Raw genomic sequence first — 24,592 nt, forward strand, 5'->3', positions numbered from 1 at the left:
GTAGGGTTAGGATTGATGCCATCCCTGAAGGGTTAGGATTGATGCCATCCCTGAAGGGTTAGGATTGATGCCATCCCTGTAGGGTTAGGATTGGTGCCATCCCTGTAGGGTTAGGATTGGTGCCATCCCTGAAGGGTTAGGATTGGTGCCATCCCTGAAGGGTTAGGATTGGTGTCATCCCTGTAGGGTTAGGACTGATGCCAAAACTGAAGGGTTAGCACTGAAGGGTTAGGATTGGTGCCATCCCTGAAGGGTTAGGACTGGTGCAATCCCTGTAGGCTTAGGATTGATGCCATCCCTGAAGGGTTAGGATTGGTGCCATCCCTGAAGGGTTAGGATTGGTGCCATCCCTGAAGGGTTAGGATTGATGCCATCCCTGAAGGGTTAGGATTGATGCCATCCCTGAAGGGTTAGGATTGATGCCATCCCTGAAGGGTTAGGATTGGTGCCATCCCTGACGGGTTAGGATTGATGCCCCTCCTAGAGGATTAGTACCAATCCCAAATGGCTAGTCCAGGCCTGGAGAATCAGTCTAGCAGCGCTAGTTTTAGTCCTGAGGGACTAGCACCTGTCTTGGAGGATTATTATCAGTTCTGGAAGGTTATACAACACAGTAAAGTCAGAGCTCCAAGCATGGAAATCCTGAAGGATTAATACAGTCCCAAATGTAGATAAAATAGAAGATCGGCAATGAAGGATTTTCCAACAATACATAATTTTTATTCCATGTTGCAGTGAAAACAGAACCGGAGCCGCTGGTCACACTAATATCATCCGGTAATTACACCGTAGTTATGGCTGAGTGCAGCCCTAGGGGATTAATTCCAGGGGGAGATAGTACCCGGAGGTCTAATACCATCAGTGATTAGAATAGTCTCTCCTAAATGTTACACGCTCCTTTATAGCGGATGCCATTGATCTAAATGGTTGAAGAGTGTGAAGTTCTTCTCAATAGGTTCCTCGGGGAAGGGGTCATTACTGGTCCTTCTTGCTGGAGATCATAGACTGGACCTAAAAAGCAGAGGCACAACTTTATGCTTCTTTGTCACAAACATCCATTATAACATCTATATTATAACATCTATATCCATTATAAAGTTACTTACGTACAATGTGTTATTTGTGAGACTGTACTCTACTCAATACCAAAGAGAAAAATCCCTGAGTCATTCTCGGCCCCCGTAGAGCCTACACTAAACGAAGAACATGAAGATCCTTGTGTTTTGCTCGGCCCCCACAGACTCTACAGTAAACTAAGAATAAGAAAGAGAAGATCCCTGTGTCCTGCTTTACCCCGCAAACCGTACACCACGCATGTCAAACTCTGGCCTGTGACACCAGAACCACCACCCCTATGTGGGGCTCATAACACTGTATGGAGGACTATGTGGGACCATTATACTGTATGGAGGACTATGTGGGGCCATTATTCTGTATGGAGGACTATGTGGGGCCCATTATACTGTATGGAGGACTATGTGGGGCCATTATACTTTATGGAGGACTATGTGGGACCATTATTCTGTATGGAGGACTATGTGGGACCATTATACTGTATGGAGGACTATGTGGGGCAATTATACTGTATGGAGGACTATGTGGGGCCATTATACTGTATGGAGAACTATGTGGGGCCATTATACTGTATGGAGGACTATGTGGGGCAATTATACTGCATGGAGGACTATGTGAGGCCATTACACTGTATGGAGGACTATGTGGGGCCATTATACTGTATGGAGGTCTATGTGGGGCCCATTATACTGTATGGAGGACTATGTGGGGATCATTATACTGTATGGAGGACTATGTGGGGCTCATTATACTGTATGGAGAACTATGTGGGTCCCATAATACTGTATGGAGGACTATGTGGGACCATTATACTGTATGGAGGACTATGTGGGACCATTATACTGTATGGAGGACTATGTGGGACCCATTATACTGTATGGAGGACTATGTGGGGCCCATTATACTGTATGGAGGACTATGTGGGGCTCATTATACTGTATGGAGGACTATGTGGGGCTCATTATACTGTATGGAGGACTATGTGGGGCTCATTATACTGTATGGAGGACTATGTGGGGCTCATTATACTGTATGGAGGACTATGTGGGGTTCATTATACTGTATGGAGGACTATGTGGGGCCATTATACTGTATGGAGGACTATGTGGGGCCATTATACTGTATGGATGACTATGTGGGGCTCATTATACTGTATGGAGGACTATGTGGGACCCATTATACTGTATGGAGGACTATGTGGGGCTCATTATACTGTATGGAAGACTATGTACGGCCATTATTCTGTATGGAGGACTATGTGGGGCCCACTATTCTGTATGGAGGACTATGTGGGGCCCACTATTCTGTATGGAGGACTATGTGGGACCCACTATTCTATATGGAGGACTATGTGGGGCCCATTATACTGTATACTGGTTGGCCTGCGACTTTGTCCAAGTTTTTCATTTTGGTCCTCTGTGTGTTTGAGTTTTACATCCCTGCCATACACTAAATGAAAAACATGAAGAAGATTCCTGTGTCATGCTTGGCCCCTGCAGACCCTACACTAAGAGAAGATCCCTGTGTCATGCTCCACCCTCGCAGACCTTATACTAAGAGAAGATCCCTGTGTCAAGCTCGGCCCCCGCAGACCTTACACTAAGAGAAGATCCCTGTGTCATGCTCCACCCCTGCAGACCTTATACTAAGAGAAGATCCCTGTGTCATGCTCCACCCCCCCCGACCCTACAATAAGAGAAGATTCCTGAGTCATGCTTGGTCCCCGCAGACCTTATACTAAGAGAAGATCCCTGTGTCATGCTCCACCCCCCCCCAGACCCTACAATAAGAGAAGATTCCTGTGTCATGCTCCGCCCTCGCAGACCTTACACTAAGAGAAGATTCCTGTGTCATGCTTGGTCCCCGCAGACCTTATACTAAGAGAAGATCCCTGTGTCATGCTCCGCCCTCGCAGACCTTACACTAAGAGAAGATCCCTGTGTCATGCTTTGTCCCCGCAGACCTTATACTAAGAGAAGATCCCTGTGTCATGCTTGGTCCCCGCAGACCTTATACTAAGAGAAGATCCCTGTGTCATGCTTGGTCCCCGCAGACCTTATACTAAGAGAAGATCCCTGTGTCATGCTCCGCCCTCGCAGACCTTACACTAAGAGAAGATTCCTGTGTCATGCTTGGTCCCCGCAGACCCTACACTAAGAGAACATCCCTGTGTCATGCTTGGTCCCCGCAGACCCTACACTAAGAGAAGATTCCTGTGTCATGCTCTGCCCTCGCAGACCTTACACTAAGAGAAGATTCCTGTGTCATGCTCCGCCCTCGCAGACCTTACACTAAGAGAAGATTCCTGTGTCATGCTCCACCCTCGCAGACCTTACACTAAGAGAAGATTCCTGTGTCATGCTTGGTCCCCGCAGACCTTATACTAAGAGAAGATTCCTGTATCATGCTCCACCCTCGCAGACCTTACACTAAGAGAAGATTCCTGTGTCATGCTCCGCCCTCGCAGACCCTACACTAAGAGAAGATTCCTGTGTCATGCTCCACCCTCGCAGACCTTACACTAAGAGAAGATCCCTGTGTCATGCTCCATCCCCGCAGACCTTACACTAAGAGAAGATTCCTGTGTCATGCTCCGCCCTCGCAGACCTTACACTAAGAGAAGATCCCTGTGTCATGCTCCATCCCCGCAGACCTTATACTAAGAGAAGATCCCGGTGTCATGCTTGGTCCCCGCAGACCTGATACTAAGAGAAGATCCCTGTGTCATGCTTGGTCCCCGCAGACCTTATACTAAGAGAAGATCCCTGTGTCATGCTCAGCCCCCGCAGACCTTATACTAAGAGAAGATCCCTGTGTCATGCTCCACCCTCGCAGACCTTACACTAAGAGAAGATCCCTGTGTCATGCTTGGTCCCCGCAGACCTGATACTAAGAGAAGATCCCTGTGTCATGCATGGTCCCCGCAGATCTTATACTAAGAGAAGATCCCTGTGTCATGCTCAGCCCCCGCAGACCTTATACTAAGAGAAGATCCCTGTGTCATGCTCCACCCTCGCAGACCTTATACTAAGAGAAGATCCCTGTGTCATGCTCCGCCCCTGCAGACCTTACACTAAGAGAAGATTCCTGTGTCATGCTTGGTCCCCGCAGACCCTACACTAAGAGAAGATCCCTGTGTCATGCTCCACCCTCGCAGACCTTACACTAAGAGAAGATTCCTGTGTCATGCTTGGTCCCCGCAGACCTTATACTAAGAGAAGATTCCTGTGTCATGCTCAGCCCCCACAGACCTTACACTAAGAGAAGATTCCTGTGTCATGCTTGGTCCCCGCAGACCTTATACTAAGAGAAGATCCCTGTGTCATGCTCTGCCCCTACAGACCCTACAGTAAGAGAAGAGTCCTGTGTCATGCTTGGTCCCTGCAGACCTTATACTAAGAGAAGATCCCTGTGTCATGCTCAGCCCCCGCAGACCTTACACTAAGAGAAGATCCCTGTGTCATGCTCCACCCTCGCAGACCTTACACTAAGAGAACATTCCTGGGTCATGCTCCACCCTCGCAGACCTTACACTAAGAGAAGATCCCTGTGTCATGCTTGGTCCCCACAGACCTTATACTAAGAGAAAATTCCTGTGTCATGCTCCACCCTCGCAGACCTTACACTAAGAGAAGATCCCTGTGTCATGCTTGGCCCCCGCAGACCTTATACTAAGAGAAGATCCCTGTGTCATGCTTGGTCCCTGCAGACCCTACACTAAGAGAAGATTCCTGTGTCATGCTCCGCCCTCGCAGACCTTACACTAAGAGAAGATTCCTGTGTCATGCTTGGCTCCCGCAGACCCTACACTAAGAGAAGATTCCTGTGTCATGCTTGGTCCCCGCAGACTTTATACTAAGAGAAGATCCTTGTGTCGTGCTCGGCCCCCGCAGACCCTACACTAAGAGAAGATCCCTGTGTCATGCTCAGCCCCCGCAGACCTTATACTAAGAGAAGATCCCTGTGTCATGCTCCACCCTCGCAGACCTTATACTAAGAGAAGATCCCTGTGTCATGCTCCGCCCCTGCAGACCTTACACTAAGAGAAGATTCCTGTGTCATGCTTGGTCCCCGCAGACCCTACACTAAGAGAAGATCCCTGTGTCATGCTCCACCCTCGCAGACCTTACACTAAGAGAAGATTCCTGTGTCATGCTTGGTCCCCGCAGACCTTATACTAAGAGAAGATTCCTGTGTCATGCTCAGCCCCCGCAGACCTTACACTAAGAGAAGATTCCTGTGTCATGCTTGGTCCCCGCAGACCTTATACTAAGAGAAGATCCCTGTGTCATGCTCTGCCCCTACAGACCCTACAGTAAGAGAAGAGTCCTGTGTCATGCTTGGTCCCTGCAGACCTTATACTAAGAGAAGATCCCTGTGTCATGCTCAGCCCCCGCAGACCTTACACTAAGAGAAGATCCCTGTGTCATGCTCCACCCTCGCAGACCTTACACTAAGAGAACATTCCTGGGTCATGCTCCACCCTCGCAGACCTTACACTAAGAGAAGATTCCTGTGTCATGCTCCACCCTCACAGACCTTACACTAAGAGAAGATCCCTGTGTCATGCTTGGTCCCCACAGACCTTATACTAAGAGAAAATTCCTGTGTCATGCTCCACCCTCGCAGACCTTACACTAAGAGAAGATCCCTGTGTCATGCTTGGCCCCCGCAGACCTTATACTAAGAGAAGATCCCTATGTCATGCTTGGTCCCTGCAGACCCTACACTAAGAGAAGATTCCTGTGTCATGCTCCGCCCTCGCAGACCTTACACTAAGAGAAGATTCCTGTGTCATGCTTGGCTCCCGCAGACCCTACACTAAGAGAAGATTCCTGTGTCATGCTTGGTCCCCGCAGACTTTATACTAAGAGAAGATCCTTGTGTCGTGCTCGGCCCCCGCAGACCCTACACTAAGAGAAGATGCCTGTGTTGTGCTCGGCCCCTGCAGACCTTACACTAAGAGAAGATCCCTGTGTCATGCTTGGCCCCCGCAGACCCTACACTAAGTGAAGATTCCTGTGTCATGCTCGGCCCTCGCAGACCTTGCAGTAAGAGAAGATCCCTGTGTTGTGCTCCACCCTCGCAGACCTTACACTAAGAGAAGATCCCTGTGTCATGCTCCACCCTCGCAGACCTTACACTAAGAGAAGATCCCTGTGTCATGCTTGCTCCCCGCAGACCTTATACTAAGAGAAGATCCCTGTGTCATGCTTGGTCCCCGCAGACCTTATACTAAGAGAAGATCCCTGTGTCATGCTCGGCCCTCGCAGACCTTGCACTAAGAGAAGATCCCTGTGTTGTGCTCCACCTTCGCAGACCTTACACTAAGAGAAGATCCCTGTGTCATGCTTGGTCCCTGCAGACCTTACACTAAGAGAAGATTCCTGTGTCATGCTCGGCCCTCATAGACCTTGCACTAAGAGAAGATCCCTGTGTTGTGCTCGGCCCCCGCAGACCCTACACTAAGAGAAGATCCCTGTGTCATGCTTGGTCCCCGCAGACCTTATACTAAGAGAAGATTCCTGTGTCATGCTCGGCCCTCATAGACCTTGCACTAAGAGAAGATCCCTGTGTTGTGCTCGGCCCCCGCAGACCCTACACTAAGAGAAGATCCCTGTGTTGTGCTCGGCCCCTGCAGACCTTACACTAAGAGAAGATCCCTGTGTCATGCTTGGCCCCTGCAGACCCTACACTAAGTGAAGATCCCTGTGTCATGCTTGGCCCCCGCAGACCCTACACTAAGTGAAGATCCCTGTGTCATGCTCGGCCCCCGAAGACCTTGCACTGGGCATAATCCATTATTTCAGCTATGTACAGATTGCATTTCTGTCATCTGTATTCTGACTGCAGGTCACACTCTGTTCTGCCACACAGGACGAGGCAGCGTAATGAGACTTGTGTACAAAAAGAAAATCCCTATAATCCAAGACACAACCTGATGTTATCTCACCAGTATGGGAATGGATTCTTCATGAGGAAATAGCACGGATATAATTAAAATGAAAGTGAAATCAGATGTGTCAGAAATACAGCAAACCCCAAACAATTTATACTACAGCAACTGATTACATAACCGCACTCACACAGAGTGTGAAAAGATCTGCAATGCTGCGAATGCGCTAGTGTGGTGAGGAAATATTGTGCACTTACACCACAGATTTATTACACTGCACAAAGAAAACGAAGCTCACACGTAACTCAGACATCAGAGCGGTAAATAGCGGATTACACATATGTGGCAGTATTAACTGGAAGATCGGCTGCAAGGAGATGATGAACTTATATTCTCACTGCAGCCGCTTTCCTCCAATCATCAGGGAGGAGCTGAGACAATAAATAGTCACCGCTCACTACACAGCGAGCACGCGGGAACCGAGATCACAGACTGCATGCACACTCATGCGTCACACACACACTGTACACACACGCTGCACACACTGTACACACACGCTGCACACACTGTACACACACGCTGCACACACTGTACACACGCTGCACACACTGTACATACACTGTACACACACGCTGCACACTACACACACACACACACATGCTGCACACATGCTGCACACTATACACACAAGCGGCACACACTACACACACACGCTGCACACACCATACACACACGCTGCACACACTGTACACACTACACACACACGCTGCACACACCATACACACACGCTGCACACACTGTACACACTACACACACACGCTGCATACAACGTACACACACGCTGCACACACTGTACACACACGCTGCACACACTATACACACCATACACACACGCTGCACACACTGTACACACTACACACACGCTGCACACACCATACACACTACACACACACGCTGCACACACTGTACATACACGCTGCACACACTGTACACACTGTACACACACGCTGCACACACACACGATGCACACACTGTACACACACGCTGCACACACTGTACACACGCTGAACATACCAGACACACACGCTGCACACTACACACACACACATGCTGCACACATGCTGCACACACTACACACACACGCTGCACACACTGTACACACACGCTGCACACACTATACACACGCTGCACACACTGTACACACGCTGCACACACTGTACATACACTGTACACTACACACACACACATGCTGCACACACTATACACACAAGCGGCACACACTGTACACACACGCTGCACACACCATACACACACGCTGCACACACTGTACACACTACACACACACGCTGCACACACCATACACACACGCTGCACACACTGTACACACTACACACACACGCTGCACACTATACAAACACGCTGCACACACTGTACACACTGTACACACACGCTGCACACAACGTACACACACGCTGCACACACTGTACACACACGCTGCACACACTATACACACTATACAAACACGCTGCACACACTGTACAGACCATACACACACGCTGCACACACTGTACACACACTGTACACACACGCTGCACACACCATACACACCATACACACACGCTGCACACACCATACACACACGCTGCACACACTGTACACACACGCTGCACACAACGTACACACACGCTGCACACACTGTACACACACACGCTGCACACACTGTACAGACCATACACACACGCTGCACACACTGTACACACACGCTGCACACACACGCTGCACACACAGTACACACACACGCTGCACACACCATACACACACGCTGCACACACCATATACACACGCTGCACACACTGTACACACGCTGCACACACTGTACACACGCTGCACACACTGTACACACACGCTGCACACACCATACACACACGCTGCACACACCGTACACACACGCTGCACACACTGTACACACACGCTGCACACACGCTGAACATACCAGACACACACGCTGCACACTACACACACACACATGCTGCACACACTACACACACACGCTGCACACACTGTACACACACGCTGCACACACTATACACACGCTGCACACACTGTACACACGCTGCACACACTGTACATACACTGTACACACACGCTGCACACTACACACACACACACACATGCTGCACACATGCTGCACACTATACACACAAGCGGCACACACTGTACACACACGCTGCACACACCATACACACATGCTGCACACACTACACACACACGCTGCACACACCATACACACACGCTGCACACACTGTACACACTACACACACGCTGCACACAACGTACACACGCTGCACACTATACAAACACGCTGCACACACTGTACACACACGCTGCACACACTATACACACCATACACACACGCTGCACACACTGTACACACTACACAAACACGCTGCACACACCATACACACACGCTGCACACACTGTACACACTACACACACACGCTGCACACACCATACACACACGCTGCACACACTGTACACACTACACACACACGCTGCATACAACGTACACACACGCTGCACACACTGTACACACACGCTGCACACACTATACACACCATACACACACGCTGCACACACTGTACACACTACACACACGCTGCACACACCATACACACTACACACACACGCTGCACACACTGTACATACACGCTGCACACACTGTACACACTGTACACACACGCTGCACACACACACGATGCACACACTGTACACACACGCTGCACACACTGTACACAAACGCTGCACACACTGTACACACGCTGAACATACCAGACACACACGCTGCACACTACACACACACACATGCTGCACACATGCTGCACACACTACACACACACGCTGCACACACTGTACACACACGCTGCACACACTATACACACGCTGCACACACTGTACACACGCTGCACACACTGTACATACACTGTACACTACACACACACACATGCTGCACACACTATACACACAAGCGGCACACACTGTACACACACGCTGCACACACCATACACACACGCTGCACACACTGTACACACACGCTGCACACACTATACACACGCTGCACACACTGTACATACACTGTACACTACACACACACACATGCTGCACACACTATACACACAAGCGGCACACACTGTACACACACGCTGCACACACCATACACACACACTGTACACACTACACACACACGCTGCACACACCATACACACACGCTGCACACACTGTACACACTACACACACACGCTGCACACTATACAAACACGCTGCACACACTGTACACACTGTACACACACGCTGCACACAACGTACACACACGCTGCACACACTGTACACACACGCTGCACACACTATACACACTATACAAACACGCTGCACACACTGTACAGACCATCCACACACGCTGCACACACTGTACACACACTGTACACACACGCTGCACACACACGCTGCACACACAGTACACACACACGCTGCACACACCATACACACACGCTGCACACACCATACACACACGCTGCACACACTGTACACACACGCTGCACACACTGTACACACACGCTGCACACAACGTACACACACGCTGCACACACTGTACACACACACTGTACAGACCATACACACACGCTGCACACACTGTACACACACTGTACACACACGCTGCACACACACGCTGCACACACAGTACACACACGCTGCACACACCATACACACACGCTGCACACACTGTACACACGCTGCACACACTGTACACACGCTGCACACACTGTACACACACGCTGCACACACCATACACACACGCTGCACACACTGTACACACACGCTGCACACACTGTACACACACGCTGCACACACTGTACACACGCTGCACACACGCTGCACACACTGTACACACGCTGCACACACACTGTACACACATGCTGCACACACTGCACACACCATACACACACGCTGCACACACCATACACACACGCTGCACACACTGTACACACGCTGCACACACTGTACACACGCTGCACACACTGTACACACGCTGCACACACTGTACACACATGCTGCACACACTGCACACACCATACACACACGCTGCACACACCATACACACTGTACACACATAATGCACACAAGTAAATAACATACTGCTAAAGCATAATCCATTTAAAAGTGAAAATCTCTACTTATATAAATTGTGCGATTCATTATCAATGGTGAATTGAAACCAAAAGCCAATTAAGGGCTGGACTCCAAATCACCCAGAAATCAAAGTATAAAAACTACACTCACAGGCGGCTCCACTAACAGTGTAGTCAGAAACATGCACACGAGTAGATGCTGCTTTTATAGGGCTCCAAACATTCCCTTTTTTGGGTTATTCTCTATTGTATCTCTTATCCATTTAATTCAGAACTAAGCTGACGACACCGATTTATAATTTCTTCTGCGTCTTAATTGGACAGATTGATATCACTGACATAATGTATTTGGGTTATACTGTGATCAGCAAGTGTATTGTAATACCATATAAGCCACACATAGAAAAATGTAAAAAGAGCAGCATATCTTCAGTTTAAAGACCAAATGTACAAGAATATAGCTACTATAATACCGCTCCTATGTACAAGAATATAACTACTATAATACTACCCCCTATGTGCAAGAATATAACTACTATAATACTGCTGCAATGTACAAGAATATAACTACTATAATACTGCTCCTATGTACAAGAATATAACTACTATACTACTGCTCCCTATGTACAAGAATATAACCACTATAATACTGCCTCCTATGTACAAGAATATAACTAGTATAATACTGCTCCTATGTACGAGAATATAACTACTATAATACTGCCCCTATGTACAAGAATATAACTACTATAATACTGCTCCTATGTACAAGAATATAACTACTATAATACTGCCCCTATGTACAAGAATATAACTACTATAATACTGCCCCTATGTACAAGAATATAACTACTATAATACTGCCCCCTATGTACAAGAACATAACTACTATAATACTGCTCCTATGTACAAGAATATAACTACTATAATACTGCCCCCTATGTACAAGAACATAACTACTATAATACTGCCCCTATGTACAAGAATATAACTACTATAATACTGCCTCCTATGTACAAGAATATAACTAGTATAATACTGATCCTATGTACAAGAATATAACTACTATAATACTGCCCCTATGTACAAGAATATAACTACTATAATACTGCTCCTATGTACAAGAATATAACTACTATAATACTGCCCCTATGTACAAGAATATAACTACTATAATACTGCCCCTATGTACAAGAATATAACTACTATAATACTGCCCCCTATGTACAAGAACATAACTACTATAATACTGCTCCTATGTACTACTATAATACTGCCCCCTATGTACAAGAACATAACTACTATAATACTGCCCCTATGTACAAGAATATAACTACTATAATACTGCCCCCTATGTACAAGAACATAACTACTATAATACTGCCCCTATGTACAAGAATATAACTACTATAATACTGCCCCCTATGTACAAGAACATAACTACTATAATACTGCCCCTATGTACAAGAATATAACTACTATAATACTGCCCCCTATGTACAAGAACATAACTACTATAATACTGCCCCTATGTACAAGAATATAACTACTATAATACTGCTCCTATGTACAAGAATATAACTACTATAATACTGCTCCTATGTACAAGAATATAACTACTATAATACTGCCCCCTATGTACAAGAACATAACTACTATAATACTGCCCCTATGTACAAGAATATAACTACTATAATACTGCTCCTATGTACAAGAATATAACTACTATAATACTGCTCCTATGTACAAGAATATAACTACTATAATACTGCTCCTATGTACAAGAATATAACTACTATAATACTGCCCCTATGTATAAGAATATAACTACTATAATACTGCTCCTATGTACAAGAATATAACTACTATAATACTGCTTCTATGTACAAGAATATAACTACTATAATACTGCCCTCTATGTACAAGAATATAACTACTATAATACTGCCCCTATGTATAAGAATATAACTACTATAATACTGCTCCTATGTACAAGAATATAACTACTATAATACTGCTCCTATGTACAAGAATATAACTACTATAATACTGCCCTCTATGTACAAGAATATAACTACTATAATACTGCCCCTAAATACAAGAATGTAACTACTATAATACTGCCCCTATGTACAAAAATATAACTACACTATAATACTGCCCCTATGTACAAGAATATAACTACTATAATACTGCCCCCTATGTACAAGAATATAACTACTATAATACTGCCCCTATGTACAAGAATAGAACTACTATAATACTGCCCCTATGTACAAAAATATAACTACACTATAATACTGCCCCTATGTACAAGAATATAACTACTATAATACTGCTCCCATGTACAAGAATATAACTACTATAATACTGCACCTATATACAAGAATATAACTACTATAATACTGCTCCTATGTACAAGAATATAACTACTATAATACTGCTCCTATGGACAAGAATATAACTGCTATAATACTGCTCCTATGTACAAGAATATAACTACTATAATACTGCTCCCATGTACAAGAATATAACTACTATAATACTGCTCCTATGTACAAGAATATAACTACTATAATACTCCTCCTATGTACAAGAACATAACTACTATAATACTGCCCCCTATGTACAAGAATATAACTACTATAATACTGCCCCCTATGTACAAGAATATAACTAATATAATACTGCTCCTATGTACAAGAATATAACTACTATAATACTGCTCCTATGTACAAGAATATAACTACTATAATACTGCCCCTATGTATAAGAATATAACTACTATAATACTGCTCCTATGTACAAGAATATAACTACTATAATACTGCTTCTATGTACAAGAATATAACTACTATAATACTGCCCTCTATGTACAAGAATATAACTACTATAATACTGCCCCTATGTATAAGAATATAACTACTATAATACTGCTCCTATGTACAAGAATATAACTACTATAATACTGCTCCTATGTACAAGAATATAACTACTATAATACTGCCCTCTATGTACAAGAATATAACTACTATAATACTGCCCCTATATACAAGAATGTAACTACTATAATACTGCCCCTATGTACAAAAATATAACTACACTATAATACTGCCCCTATGTACAAGAATATAACTACTATAATACTGCCCCCTATGTACAAGAAAATAACTACTATAATACTGCCCCTATGTACAAGAATAGAACTACTATAATACTGCCCCTATGTACAAAAATATAACTACACTATAATACTGCCCCTATGTACAAGAATATAACTACTATAATACTGCTCCCATGTACAAGAATATAACTACTATAATACTGCACCTATATACAAGAATATAACTACTATAATACTGCTCCTATGTACAAGAATATAACTACTATAATACTGCTCCTATGTACAAGAATATAACTACTATAATACTGCTCCTATGTACAAGAACATAACTACTATAATACTGCTCCCATGTACAAGAATATAACTACTATAATACTGCTCCTATGTACAAGAATATAACTACTATAATACTGCTCCTATGTGCAAGAATATAACTACTATAATACTGCTCCTATGTACAAGAATATAACTACTATAATACTGCTCCTATATAGAAGAATATAACTACTATAATACTGCCACTATGTACAAGAATATAACTACTATAATACTGCTCCTATGTACAAGAATATAACTACTATAATACTGCTCCTATGTACAAGAATATAACTACTATAATACTGCTCCTATGTACAAGAATATAACTACTATAATACTGCCCCTATGTATAAGAATATAACTACTATAATACTGCTCCTATGTACAAGAATATAACTACTATAATACTGCTTCTATGTACAAGAATATAACTACTATAATACTGCCCCCTATGTACAAGAATATAACTACTATAATAGTGCCGCCTATGTACAAGAATATAACTACTATAATACTGCTGCTATGTACAAGAATAAAACTACTATAATACTGGTCCTATGTACAAGAATATAACTACTATAATACTGCCCCCTATGTACAAGAATATAACTACTATAATACTGCCCCCTATGTACAAGAATATAACTGCTATAATACTGCTCCTTTGTACAAGAATATAACAACTATAATACTGCCCCCTATGTACAAGAATATAACTACTATAATACTGCTCCTTTGTACAAGAATATAACTACTATAATACTGCCCCCTATGTACAAGAATATAACTACTATAATACTGCTCCTTTGTACAAGAATATAACAACTATAATGCTGCCCCCTATGTACAAGAATATAACTACTATAATACTGCTCCTTTGTACAAGAATATAACAACTATAATACTGCCCCCTATGTACAAGAATATAGCTACTATAATACTACTCCTATGTACGAAAATATAACTACTATAATACTGTTCCTATGTACAAGAATAGAACTACTATAATACTGCACCTATGTACAAGAATGTAACTACTATAATACTGTCCCCTATGTACAAGAACAGAACTACTATAATACTGCTCCTATGTACAAGAATATAACTACTATAATACTGCCCCTATGTACAAGAATATAACTACTATAATACTGCTCCTATGTATAAGAATATAATTACTATAATACTGCTCCTATATACAAGAATATAACTACTATAATACTGCTCTTATGTACAAGAATATAGCTACTATAATACTGCCCCTATGTACAAGAAAATACCTACTATAATACTACTCATGTGTACAAGAATATAACTACTATAATACTGCTCCTATGTACAACAATAGAACTACTATAATACTGCACCTATGTACAAGAATATAACTACTATAATACTGCCCCTATGTACAAGAATATAGCTACTATAATACTGCTCCTATGTACAAGAATATAGCTACTATAATACTGCCCCTATGTACAAGAATATAACTACTATAATACTGCCCCTATGTACAAGAATATAACTACTATAATACTGCCCCTATATACAAGAATATAACTACTATAATACTGCTCCTATGTACACGAATATAACTACTATAATACTGCCCCTATGTACAAGAATATAACTACTATAATACTGCTCCTATGTACAAGAATAGAACTACTATAATACTGCCCCTATGTACAAGAATATAACTACTATAATACTGTTCCTATGTACAAGAATAGAACTACTATAATACTGCCCCTATATACAAGAATATAACTACTATAATACTGCTCGTATATACAAGAATATAACTACTATAATACTGCTCCTATATACAAGAATATAACTACTATAATACTGTTCCCTATGTACAAGAATATAACTACTATAATACTGCTCCTATGTACAAGAATATATCTACTATAATACTGCACCTATGTACAAGAATGTAACTACTATAATACTGTCCCCTATGTACAAGAACAGAACTACTATAATACTGCTCCTATGTACAAGAATATAACTACTATAATACTGCCCCTATGTACAAGAATATAACTACTATAATACTGCTCCTATGTATAAGAATATAATTACTATAATACTGCTCCTATATACAAGAATATAACTACTATAATACTGCTCTTATGTACAAGAATATAGCTACTATAATACTGCCCCTAAGTACAAGAAAATACCTACTATAATACTACTCATGTGTACAAGAATATAACTACTATAATACTGCTCCTATGTACAAGAATAGAACTACTATAATACTGCACCTATGTACAAGAATATAACTACTATAATACTGCCCCTATGTACAAGAATATAGCTACTATAATACTGCTCCTATGTACAAGAATATAACTACTATAATACTGCCCCTATGTACAAGAATATAGCTACTATAATACTGCCCCTATGTACAAGAATATAACTACTATAATACTGCCCCTATATACAAGAATATAACTACTATAATACTGCTCCTATGTACACGAATATAACTACTATAATACTGCCCCTATGTACAAGAATATAACTACTATAATACTGCTCCTATGTACACGAATAGAACTACTATAATACTGCCCCTATGTACAAGAATATAACTACTATAATACTGCTCCTATGTACAAGAATAGAACTACTATAATACTGCCCCTATATACAAGAATATAACTACTATAATACTGCTCGTATATACAAGAATATAACTACTATAATACTGCTCCTATATACAAGAATATAACTACTATAATACTGTTCCCTATGTACAAGAATATAACTACTATAATACTGCTCCTATGTACAAGAATATAACTACTATAATACTGCTCCTATGTACAAGAATATAACTACTATAATACTGCCCCTATGTACAAGAATATAACTACTATAATACTGCCCCTATGTACAAGAATATAACTACTATAATACTGCCCCTATGTACAAGAATATAACTACTACACTGTGTTCCAAATTATTATGCAAATAATATTTTCTCAGATTTTCCCAAATTACCTATATGAATTGCAGTCATTGTAATTTTCCAGTCAAATAACTATTAGTGTACAATGGAAAGGTTTTTGTACAATCTGCCTATGATAACAGGATATTTTTAAAAAAATAAAAAACTCAAAGTGCACTCAAAATGCATGTTCCAAATTATTATGCACAGCAGAGTTTTCAACCTTTTCATTTTAATAAAGAACAAAAAAATGGTCGTTTTTGAAATTATAAGCATTAGCAGGTTATTACAAACTGAAATCAAACAGTTTTCAACTCAAAACTTTATTCTAGGTGATGTTACATTTGCACATAGGACCCCTTGTTGGAAAGGAGCTTCTGAACTCTCTCGTCCATTGAATTTGTCAGGTTTTGGATGGTTTCTGCTTCAATTGTTTTGCATGAGGACAGAATACCCTCCCAGAGCTGTTGCTTAGATGTGAACTGCCTCCCGCCATCATAGACACTCCTTTTGATGATGCTCCAGAGGTTCTCAATGGGGTTGAGGTCAGGGGAGCATGGGGGTCACACCATAAGTTTGTCCCCTTTTATGCCCACAGCAGCCAGAGATGCAGATGTGTTATGTGCAGCATGAGACGGGGCATTATCATGCATGAAATGATCTCGATGGTCCAGATGGATGGAGTGGAGGATGGCTGGTTGATGGACACCCCATGCAAACACGGCTACGGCGCTAACAAGGAGGAGGTGGAGTAATGTTTTGGGCTGGAATCATGGGGAGAGAGATTGTCGGCCCTTTTAGGATCCCTGAAGGGGTAAAGATGAACTCCATAATGTATGTTGAGTTTCTCAAACAGCACTTCCTTCCATGGTTCAAGAAGAAGAACCGTGCATTCCGCAGCAAGATCATTTTCATGCATGATAATGCCCCGTCTCATGCTGCACATAACACATCTTCATCTCTGGCTGCTATGGGCATAAAAGGGGACAAACTTATGGTGTGGCCCCCATGCTCCCCTGACCTCAACCCCATTGAGAACCTCTGGAGCATCATCAAAAGGAGTGTCTATGATGGCGGGAGGCAGTTCACATCTAAGCAACAGCTCTGGGAGGGTATTCTGTCCTCATGCAAAACAATTGAAGCAGAAACCATCCAAAACCTGACAAATTCAATGGACGAGAGAGTTCAGAAGCTCCTTTCCAACAAGGGGTCCTATGTGCAAATGTAACATCACCTAGAATAAAGTTTTGAGTTGAAAACTGTTTGATTTCAGTGTGTAATAACCTGCTAATGCTTATAATTTCAAAAATGACCATTTTTTTGTTCTTTATTAAAATGAAAAGGTTGAAAACTCTGCTGTGCATAATAATTTGGAACATGCATTTTGAGTGCAGTTTGAGTTTTTTATTTTTTTAAAAATATCCTGTTATCATAGGCAGTTTGTACAAAAACCTTTCCATTGTACTCTAATAGTTATTTGACTGGAAAATTACAATGACTGCAATTCATATAGGTAATTTGGGAAAATCTGAGAAAATATTATTTGCATAATAATTTGGAACACAGTGTATAATACTGCTGTTATGTATAAGAATATAAGTATAATGTGCTCCTTGCACAGGTCTGTAATGTAATTCTCACACAGTCCCTCTATCATCTCGGCATTTCCTTTAGGTAATCAAGGTTCTCCCCGCAGTTTATTTCTAGCCAGAAGACTTAGTAGCACGGAAAAGTCAATATTAGTAAGTAGCAGTGAGGAAAATATGAACATCCAGAAATAAACACTTAGTGCGGCCACTCTCGTTCAGTAGATTCTGTAGTGATAAATGATATTGATTGCTCCGTTAATCTCTGGGCTTTTTCGCCGGCACTAATGAGAGTCTGGTTACAGCCGCGGCACCGCCATTACCTTCCACCTCTAATGCAAATATCAATAGAATGAGCAGCAGAATAAATAACGCTGCGCTATCTGCTGTTTCCACCGCTAACCAACCCCAAGATATAGTCACAAGGACATTACTGTAATCTGCAGAACACACATTATAAACCATGCAGGGTAATTCAGGACTAATATTACAGAGGCACAAACAGCTACACCGCGCTCACCCCGGGACGGAGGCCAGAAACGAATAATCAGGAGCAGAGAGCGCGGAAGATGAAACATACAAATTACCAGTGAATGAGAAATCCATAACCTTAGAAGAAATGTCACATAACATAAGAAGAAGAAACCTAGACACATGGGAGCAGCATTATAGTATTTATATTCCTGTACAGTGCCGATTTTAAAGATATTAATCTGAACACTGTGCCGTTCATTAGTATTCAGCTCCCTAGTCAGTACTCTGTAGGACCACTTTTCTCTGCAGTTACTGCTGCAGTCTATTGGGGTCTGTCTCTCCAGCTCTCACATCTAGAGGTGACATTTTGCCCCTTCTTCTTTGTACACTCGCTCTGTGAGATTGGATGGAGACGTCTTTAGGATTTGGACTGGACGGTGACAGAGCCGTTCACGCACAGGAATATGATCTTATCTAAACCCTCCGTTGTAGCTCTTGCCGGATGTTTAGGGTCGTTGTCCTGCTAGAAGGTGAATCTACACCTCAGGCTCAAGCCTTCTGCAGCCTCTAACAGGTTTTCCTCCATGAATGCCCGGTATTTAGCTCCATCCATCTTCCAATCAACTCTGACCAGCTTCTGTGCCCCTGCTGAAGAGAAGCCTCCCCACAGCATGATTCTGCCCCCCACCATGTGTGACGGTGGGGATGGTGTTTTCAGGGTGATGTGCAGTGTTAGTTTTCCGCCACACATAGCATTTTGCATTTAGCCCATAAATATGGTCTCATCTGACAGAACCCCTTTTTCCACATGCCTGCTCTGTCCCCTACATGGCTTTTTGCTAACTGGACTTCTTATGGCTTGCTTTCAATAATGTCTTTCTTACTTCCACTCTTCCATAAATGTCAGATTTGTGGAGTAGATGACTAATAGATGTCCTATGGATAGATTCTCCCACCTGAGCTGTGGATCTCCGCAGCTCCTCCAGAGTGACCATGGGTGTCTTGCCTGCCTCTCTAATTAGTGCTCTCCTTGCTTAGGATATCAGGTTAGGTGGACGGCCAAATTTTGCTAGGTTTGCAGTTGTGCCATACGCCTTCCATATTTGGATGATGGATTGAACAGTGCTATGTGAGATGTTCAGAGCTTGGGCAGTATTATAGTAGTGATATTCTTGTACATAGGGGGTAGTATTATAGTAGTTATATCCTTGTACATAGGGGGCAGTATTATAGTAGTTATATCCTTGCACATAGGGGGCAGTATTATAGCAGTTATATCCTTGTACATAGGGGGCAGTATTATAGTAGTTATATCCTTGTACATAGGGGACAGTATTATAGTAGTTATATTCTTGTACATAGGGGCAGTATTATAGTAGTTATATTCTTGTATATAGGAGCAGTATTATAGTAGTTATATTCTTGCACATGGGGGCAGTATTATAGTAGTTATATTCTTGTATATAGGAGCAGTATTATAGTAGTTATATTCTTGTACATAGGGGACAGTATTATAGTAGTTATATTCTTGTACATAGGGGGCAGTATTATAGTAGTTATATTCTTGTACATAGGGCAGTATTATAGTAGTTATATTCTTGTACATAGGGGACAGTATTATAGTAGTTATATTCTTGTACATAGGGGGCACTATTATAGTAGTTATATGTGTGTACATAGGAGGCAGTATTATAGTAGTTATCTTGTACATAGAGGGCAGTATTATAGTAGTTATATTCTTGTACATAGGAGGTAGTATTATAGTAGTTATTATCTTGTACATAGAGGGCAGTATTATAGTAGTTATATTCTTGTACATAGGGGGCAGTATTATAGTAGTTATATTCTTGTACATAGGAGTAGTATTATAGTAGTTATATTCCTGTACATAGGGGCAGTATTATAGTAGTTATATTCTTGTACATAGGAGCAGTATTATAGTAGTTATATTCTTGTACATAGGGGCAGTATTATAGTAGTTATATTCTTGTACATAGGAGCAGTATTATAGTGGTTATATTCTTGTACATAGGGGCAGTATTATAGTAGTTATATTCTTGTACATAGGGAGCAGTATTATAGTAGTTATATTCTTGTACATAGGGGGCAGTATTATAGTAGTTATTTTCTTGTACATTGGGGCAGTATTATAGTAGTTACATTCTTGTACATAGGGGCAGTATTACAGTAGTTACATTCTTGCATAGGAACAGTATTATAGTAGTTACATTCTTGCACATAGGAACAGTATTATAGTAGTTATATTCTTGTACATAGGGGTAATATTATAGTAGTTATATTCTTGTACATAGGGGCCAGTAGTATAGTAGTTATATTCTTGTACATAGGGGGCAGTATTAAAGTAGTTATATTCTTGTACATAGGGGGCAGTATTATAGTAGTTATATTCTTGCACATAGGGGGCAGTATTATAGTAGTTATATTCTTCTACATAGGAGCAGTATTATAGTAGTTATATTCTTGTACATAGGGGCAGTATTATAGTAGTTATATTCTTGTACATAGGGGGCAGTATTATAGTAGTTACATTCTTGTATATAATATCAGTATTATAGTAGTTATATTTTTGTACATAGGAGCAGTATTATAGTAGTTATATTCTTGTACATAGGGGCAGTATTATAGTAGTTATATTCTTGTACATAGGGTCAGTATTATAGCAGTGATATTCTTGTACATAGGGGCAGTATTATAGTAGTTATATTCTTGTACACAGGAGCAGTATTACAGTAGTTACATTCTTATACATAGGGGCAGTATTATAGCAGTTATATTCTTGTACATAGGGGCAGCATTATAGTAGTGATATTCTTGTACATAAGAGCAGTATTATAGTAGTTATATTCTTGTATTTAGGGGGTAGTATTATATTAGTTATATTCTTGTATATAGGAGCAGTATTATAGTAGTTATATTCTTGTACATAGGAGCAGTATTATAGTAGTTATATTCTTGTACATAGGGGGCAGTATTATAGTAGTTATATTCTTGTACATAGGAACAGTATTATAGTAGTTATATTCTTGTACATAGGGGTAATATTATAGCAGTTATATTCTTGTACATAGGGGCCAGTAATATAGTAGTTATATTCTTGTACATAGGGGGCAGTATTATAGTAGTTATATTCTTGTATATAGGGGCAGTATTATAGTAGTTATATTCTTGTACATAGGGGCAGTATTATAGTAGTTATATTCTTGTATATAGGAGCAGAATTATAGTAGTTATATTCTTGTACATAGGAGCAGTATTATAGTAGTTATATTCTTGTACATAGGGGGCAGTATTATAGTAGTTATATTCTTGTACATAGGGGGCAGTATTATAGTAGTTATATTCCTGCACATAGGGGGCAGTATTATAGTAGTTATATTCTTCTACATAGGAGCAGTATTATAGTAGTTATATTCTTGTACATAGGAGCAGTATTATAGTAGTTACATTCTTGTATATAATATCAGTATTATAGTAGTTATATTCTTGTACATAGTAGTATTATAGTAGTGATATTCTTGTACATAAGAGCAGTATTATAGTAGTTATATTCCTGTACATAGGGGGCAGTATTATAGTAGTTATATTCTTGTACATAGGGGGCAGTATTATAGTAGTTATATTCTTGTACATAGGAGCAGTATTATAGTAGTTATATTCTTGTACATAGTAGTATTATAGTAGTGATATTCTTGTACATAAGAGCAGTATTATAGTAGTTATATTCCTGTACATAGGAGCAGTATTATAGTAGTTATATTCTTGTACATAGGGGGCAGTATTATAGTAGTTATATTCTTGTTCATAGGGGGCAGTATTATAGTAGTTATATTCTTATACATAGGGGCTGTATTATAGTAGTTATATTCTTGTACATAGGAGCAGTATTATAGTAGTTATATTCTTATACATAGGGGCAGTATTATAGTAGTTATATTCTTATACATAGGGGCTGTATTATAGTAGTTATATTCTTGTACATAGGAGCAGTATTATAGTAGTTATATTCTTGTACATAGGAGCAGTATTATAGTAGTTATATTCTTGTACATAGGAGCAGTATTATAGTAGTTATATTCTTGTACATAGGAGCAGTATTATAGTAGTTATATTCTTGTACATAGGAGCAGTGTTATAGTAGTTATATTCTTGTACATAGGGGCAGTATTATAGTAGTAATATTCTTGTACATAGGAGCAGTGTTATAGTAGTTATATTCTTGTACATAGGGGCAGTATTATAGTAGTAATATTCTTGTACATAGGGGCAGTATTATAGTAGTAATATTCTTGTACATAGGAGCAGTATTATAGTAGTTATATTCTTGTACATAGGGGCAGTATTATAGTAATTATATTCTTGTATTCTTATATTCAGACACTGCGACATATGTATCAAGGTAAATGCTGCACAATCCTGGCATAATTTGTGCCAAAAATAACTGTCTTCCATGACTTCCACCATATTATGTGTTATAGACAATCTCTGCACCTCACCCGACAAGGGATATGGTAAAAGTAGTCCAAAAGTATTCTGCGTTTATAGTACGGGTAGATTCAGAATTTACCTTTCCAAGCATAAAATCCAATGGATCCTCTGGTTTTTCGAAAACCAGATCTTCTGTGATCTCCTAACAAAACATTAAAGAGAAGATAAAGATAAACTGGTAATAGCAGAGCGACAGATCTACCATCACTTTCTGAACAGCACTGGTGTACTTACCATGGAGGTCCCGTTACTATGGGGTCTGTAGTGAGCAGTGTAAGCTAGGGGTGCATGAAGATTTTGGGGGAGCTTCTATGCTTCTGCTTATTGAAAGAAAGTTTGTCTGCAGTACAGACTACTGAAAACTGCTCACCGTGCTATTTTAGGTGATGGTAAGAAAAGCTGGAACGAATACATGTGCATCGTCATGCAGTTTGGTGGGAAGACCACCTTGAACTTCTC

At 41.2% G+C, this 24,592-nt stretch overlaps 1 protein-coding gene across 2 annotated transcripts in view; it reads right to left on the reverse strand.

Moving 5' to 3' along the window:
- Positions 1-698: 698 nt before the first annotated feature.
- The window catches only part of TEX55 (testis expressed 55), a 74,728-nt gene continuing 50,834 nt past the window's right edge, over positions 699-24,592 (reverse strand). The window contains exons 5-6 of one of the 2 annotated variants that reach the window (XM_073668583.1): positions 24,213-24,275; positions 699-1,011 (exon numbers count right to left, since the gene is read on the reverse strand). In XM_073668583.1, the coding sequence (XP_073524684.1) occupies positions 976-1,011; positions 24,213-24,275 (99 nt within the window). In that variant the 3' untranslated portion in view covers positions 699-975. The remainder of the gene's footprint in view (positions 1,012-24,212; positions 24,276-24,592) is intronic. The other variant, XM_073668584.1, reaches the window with a different exon arrangement.

Source organism: Phyllobates terribilis, unplaced genomic scaffold (assembly GCF_046119375.1).
Source record: "Phyllobates terribilis strain yellow unplaced genomic scaffold, ASM4611937v1 Scaffold_2__4_contigs__length_985480577, whole genome shotgun sequence".
Taxonomy (NCBI): domain Eukaryota; kingdom Metazoa; phylum Chordata; class Amphibia; order Anura; family Dendrobatidae; genus Phyllobates; species Phyllobates terribilis.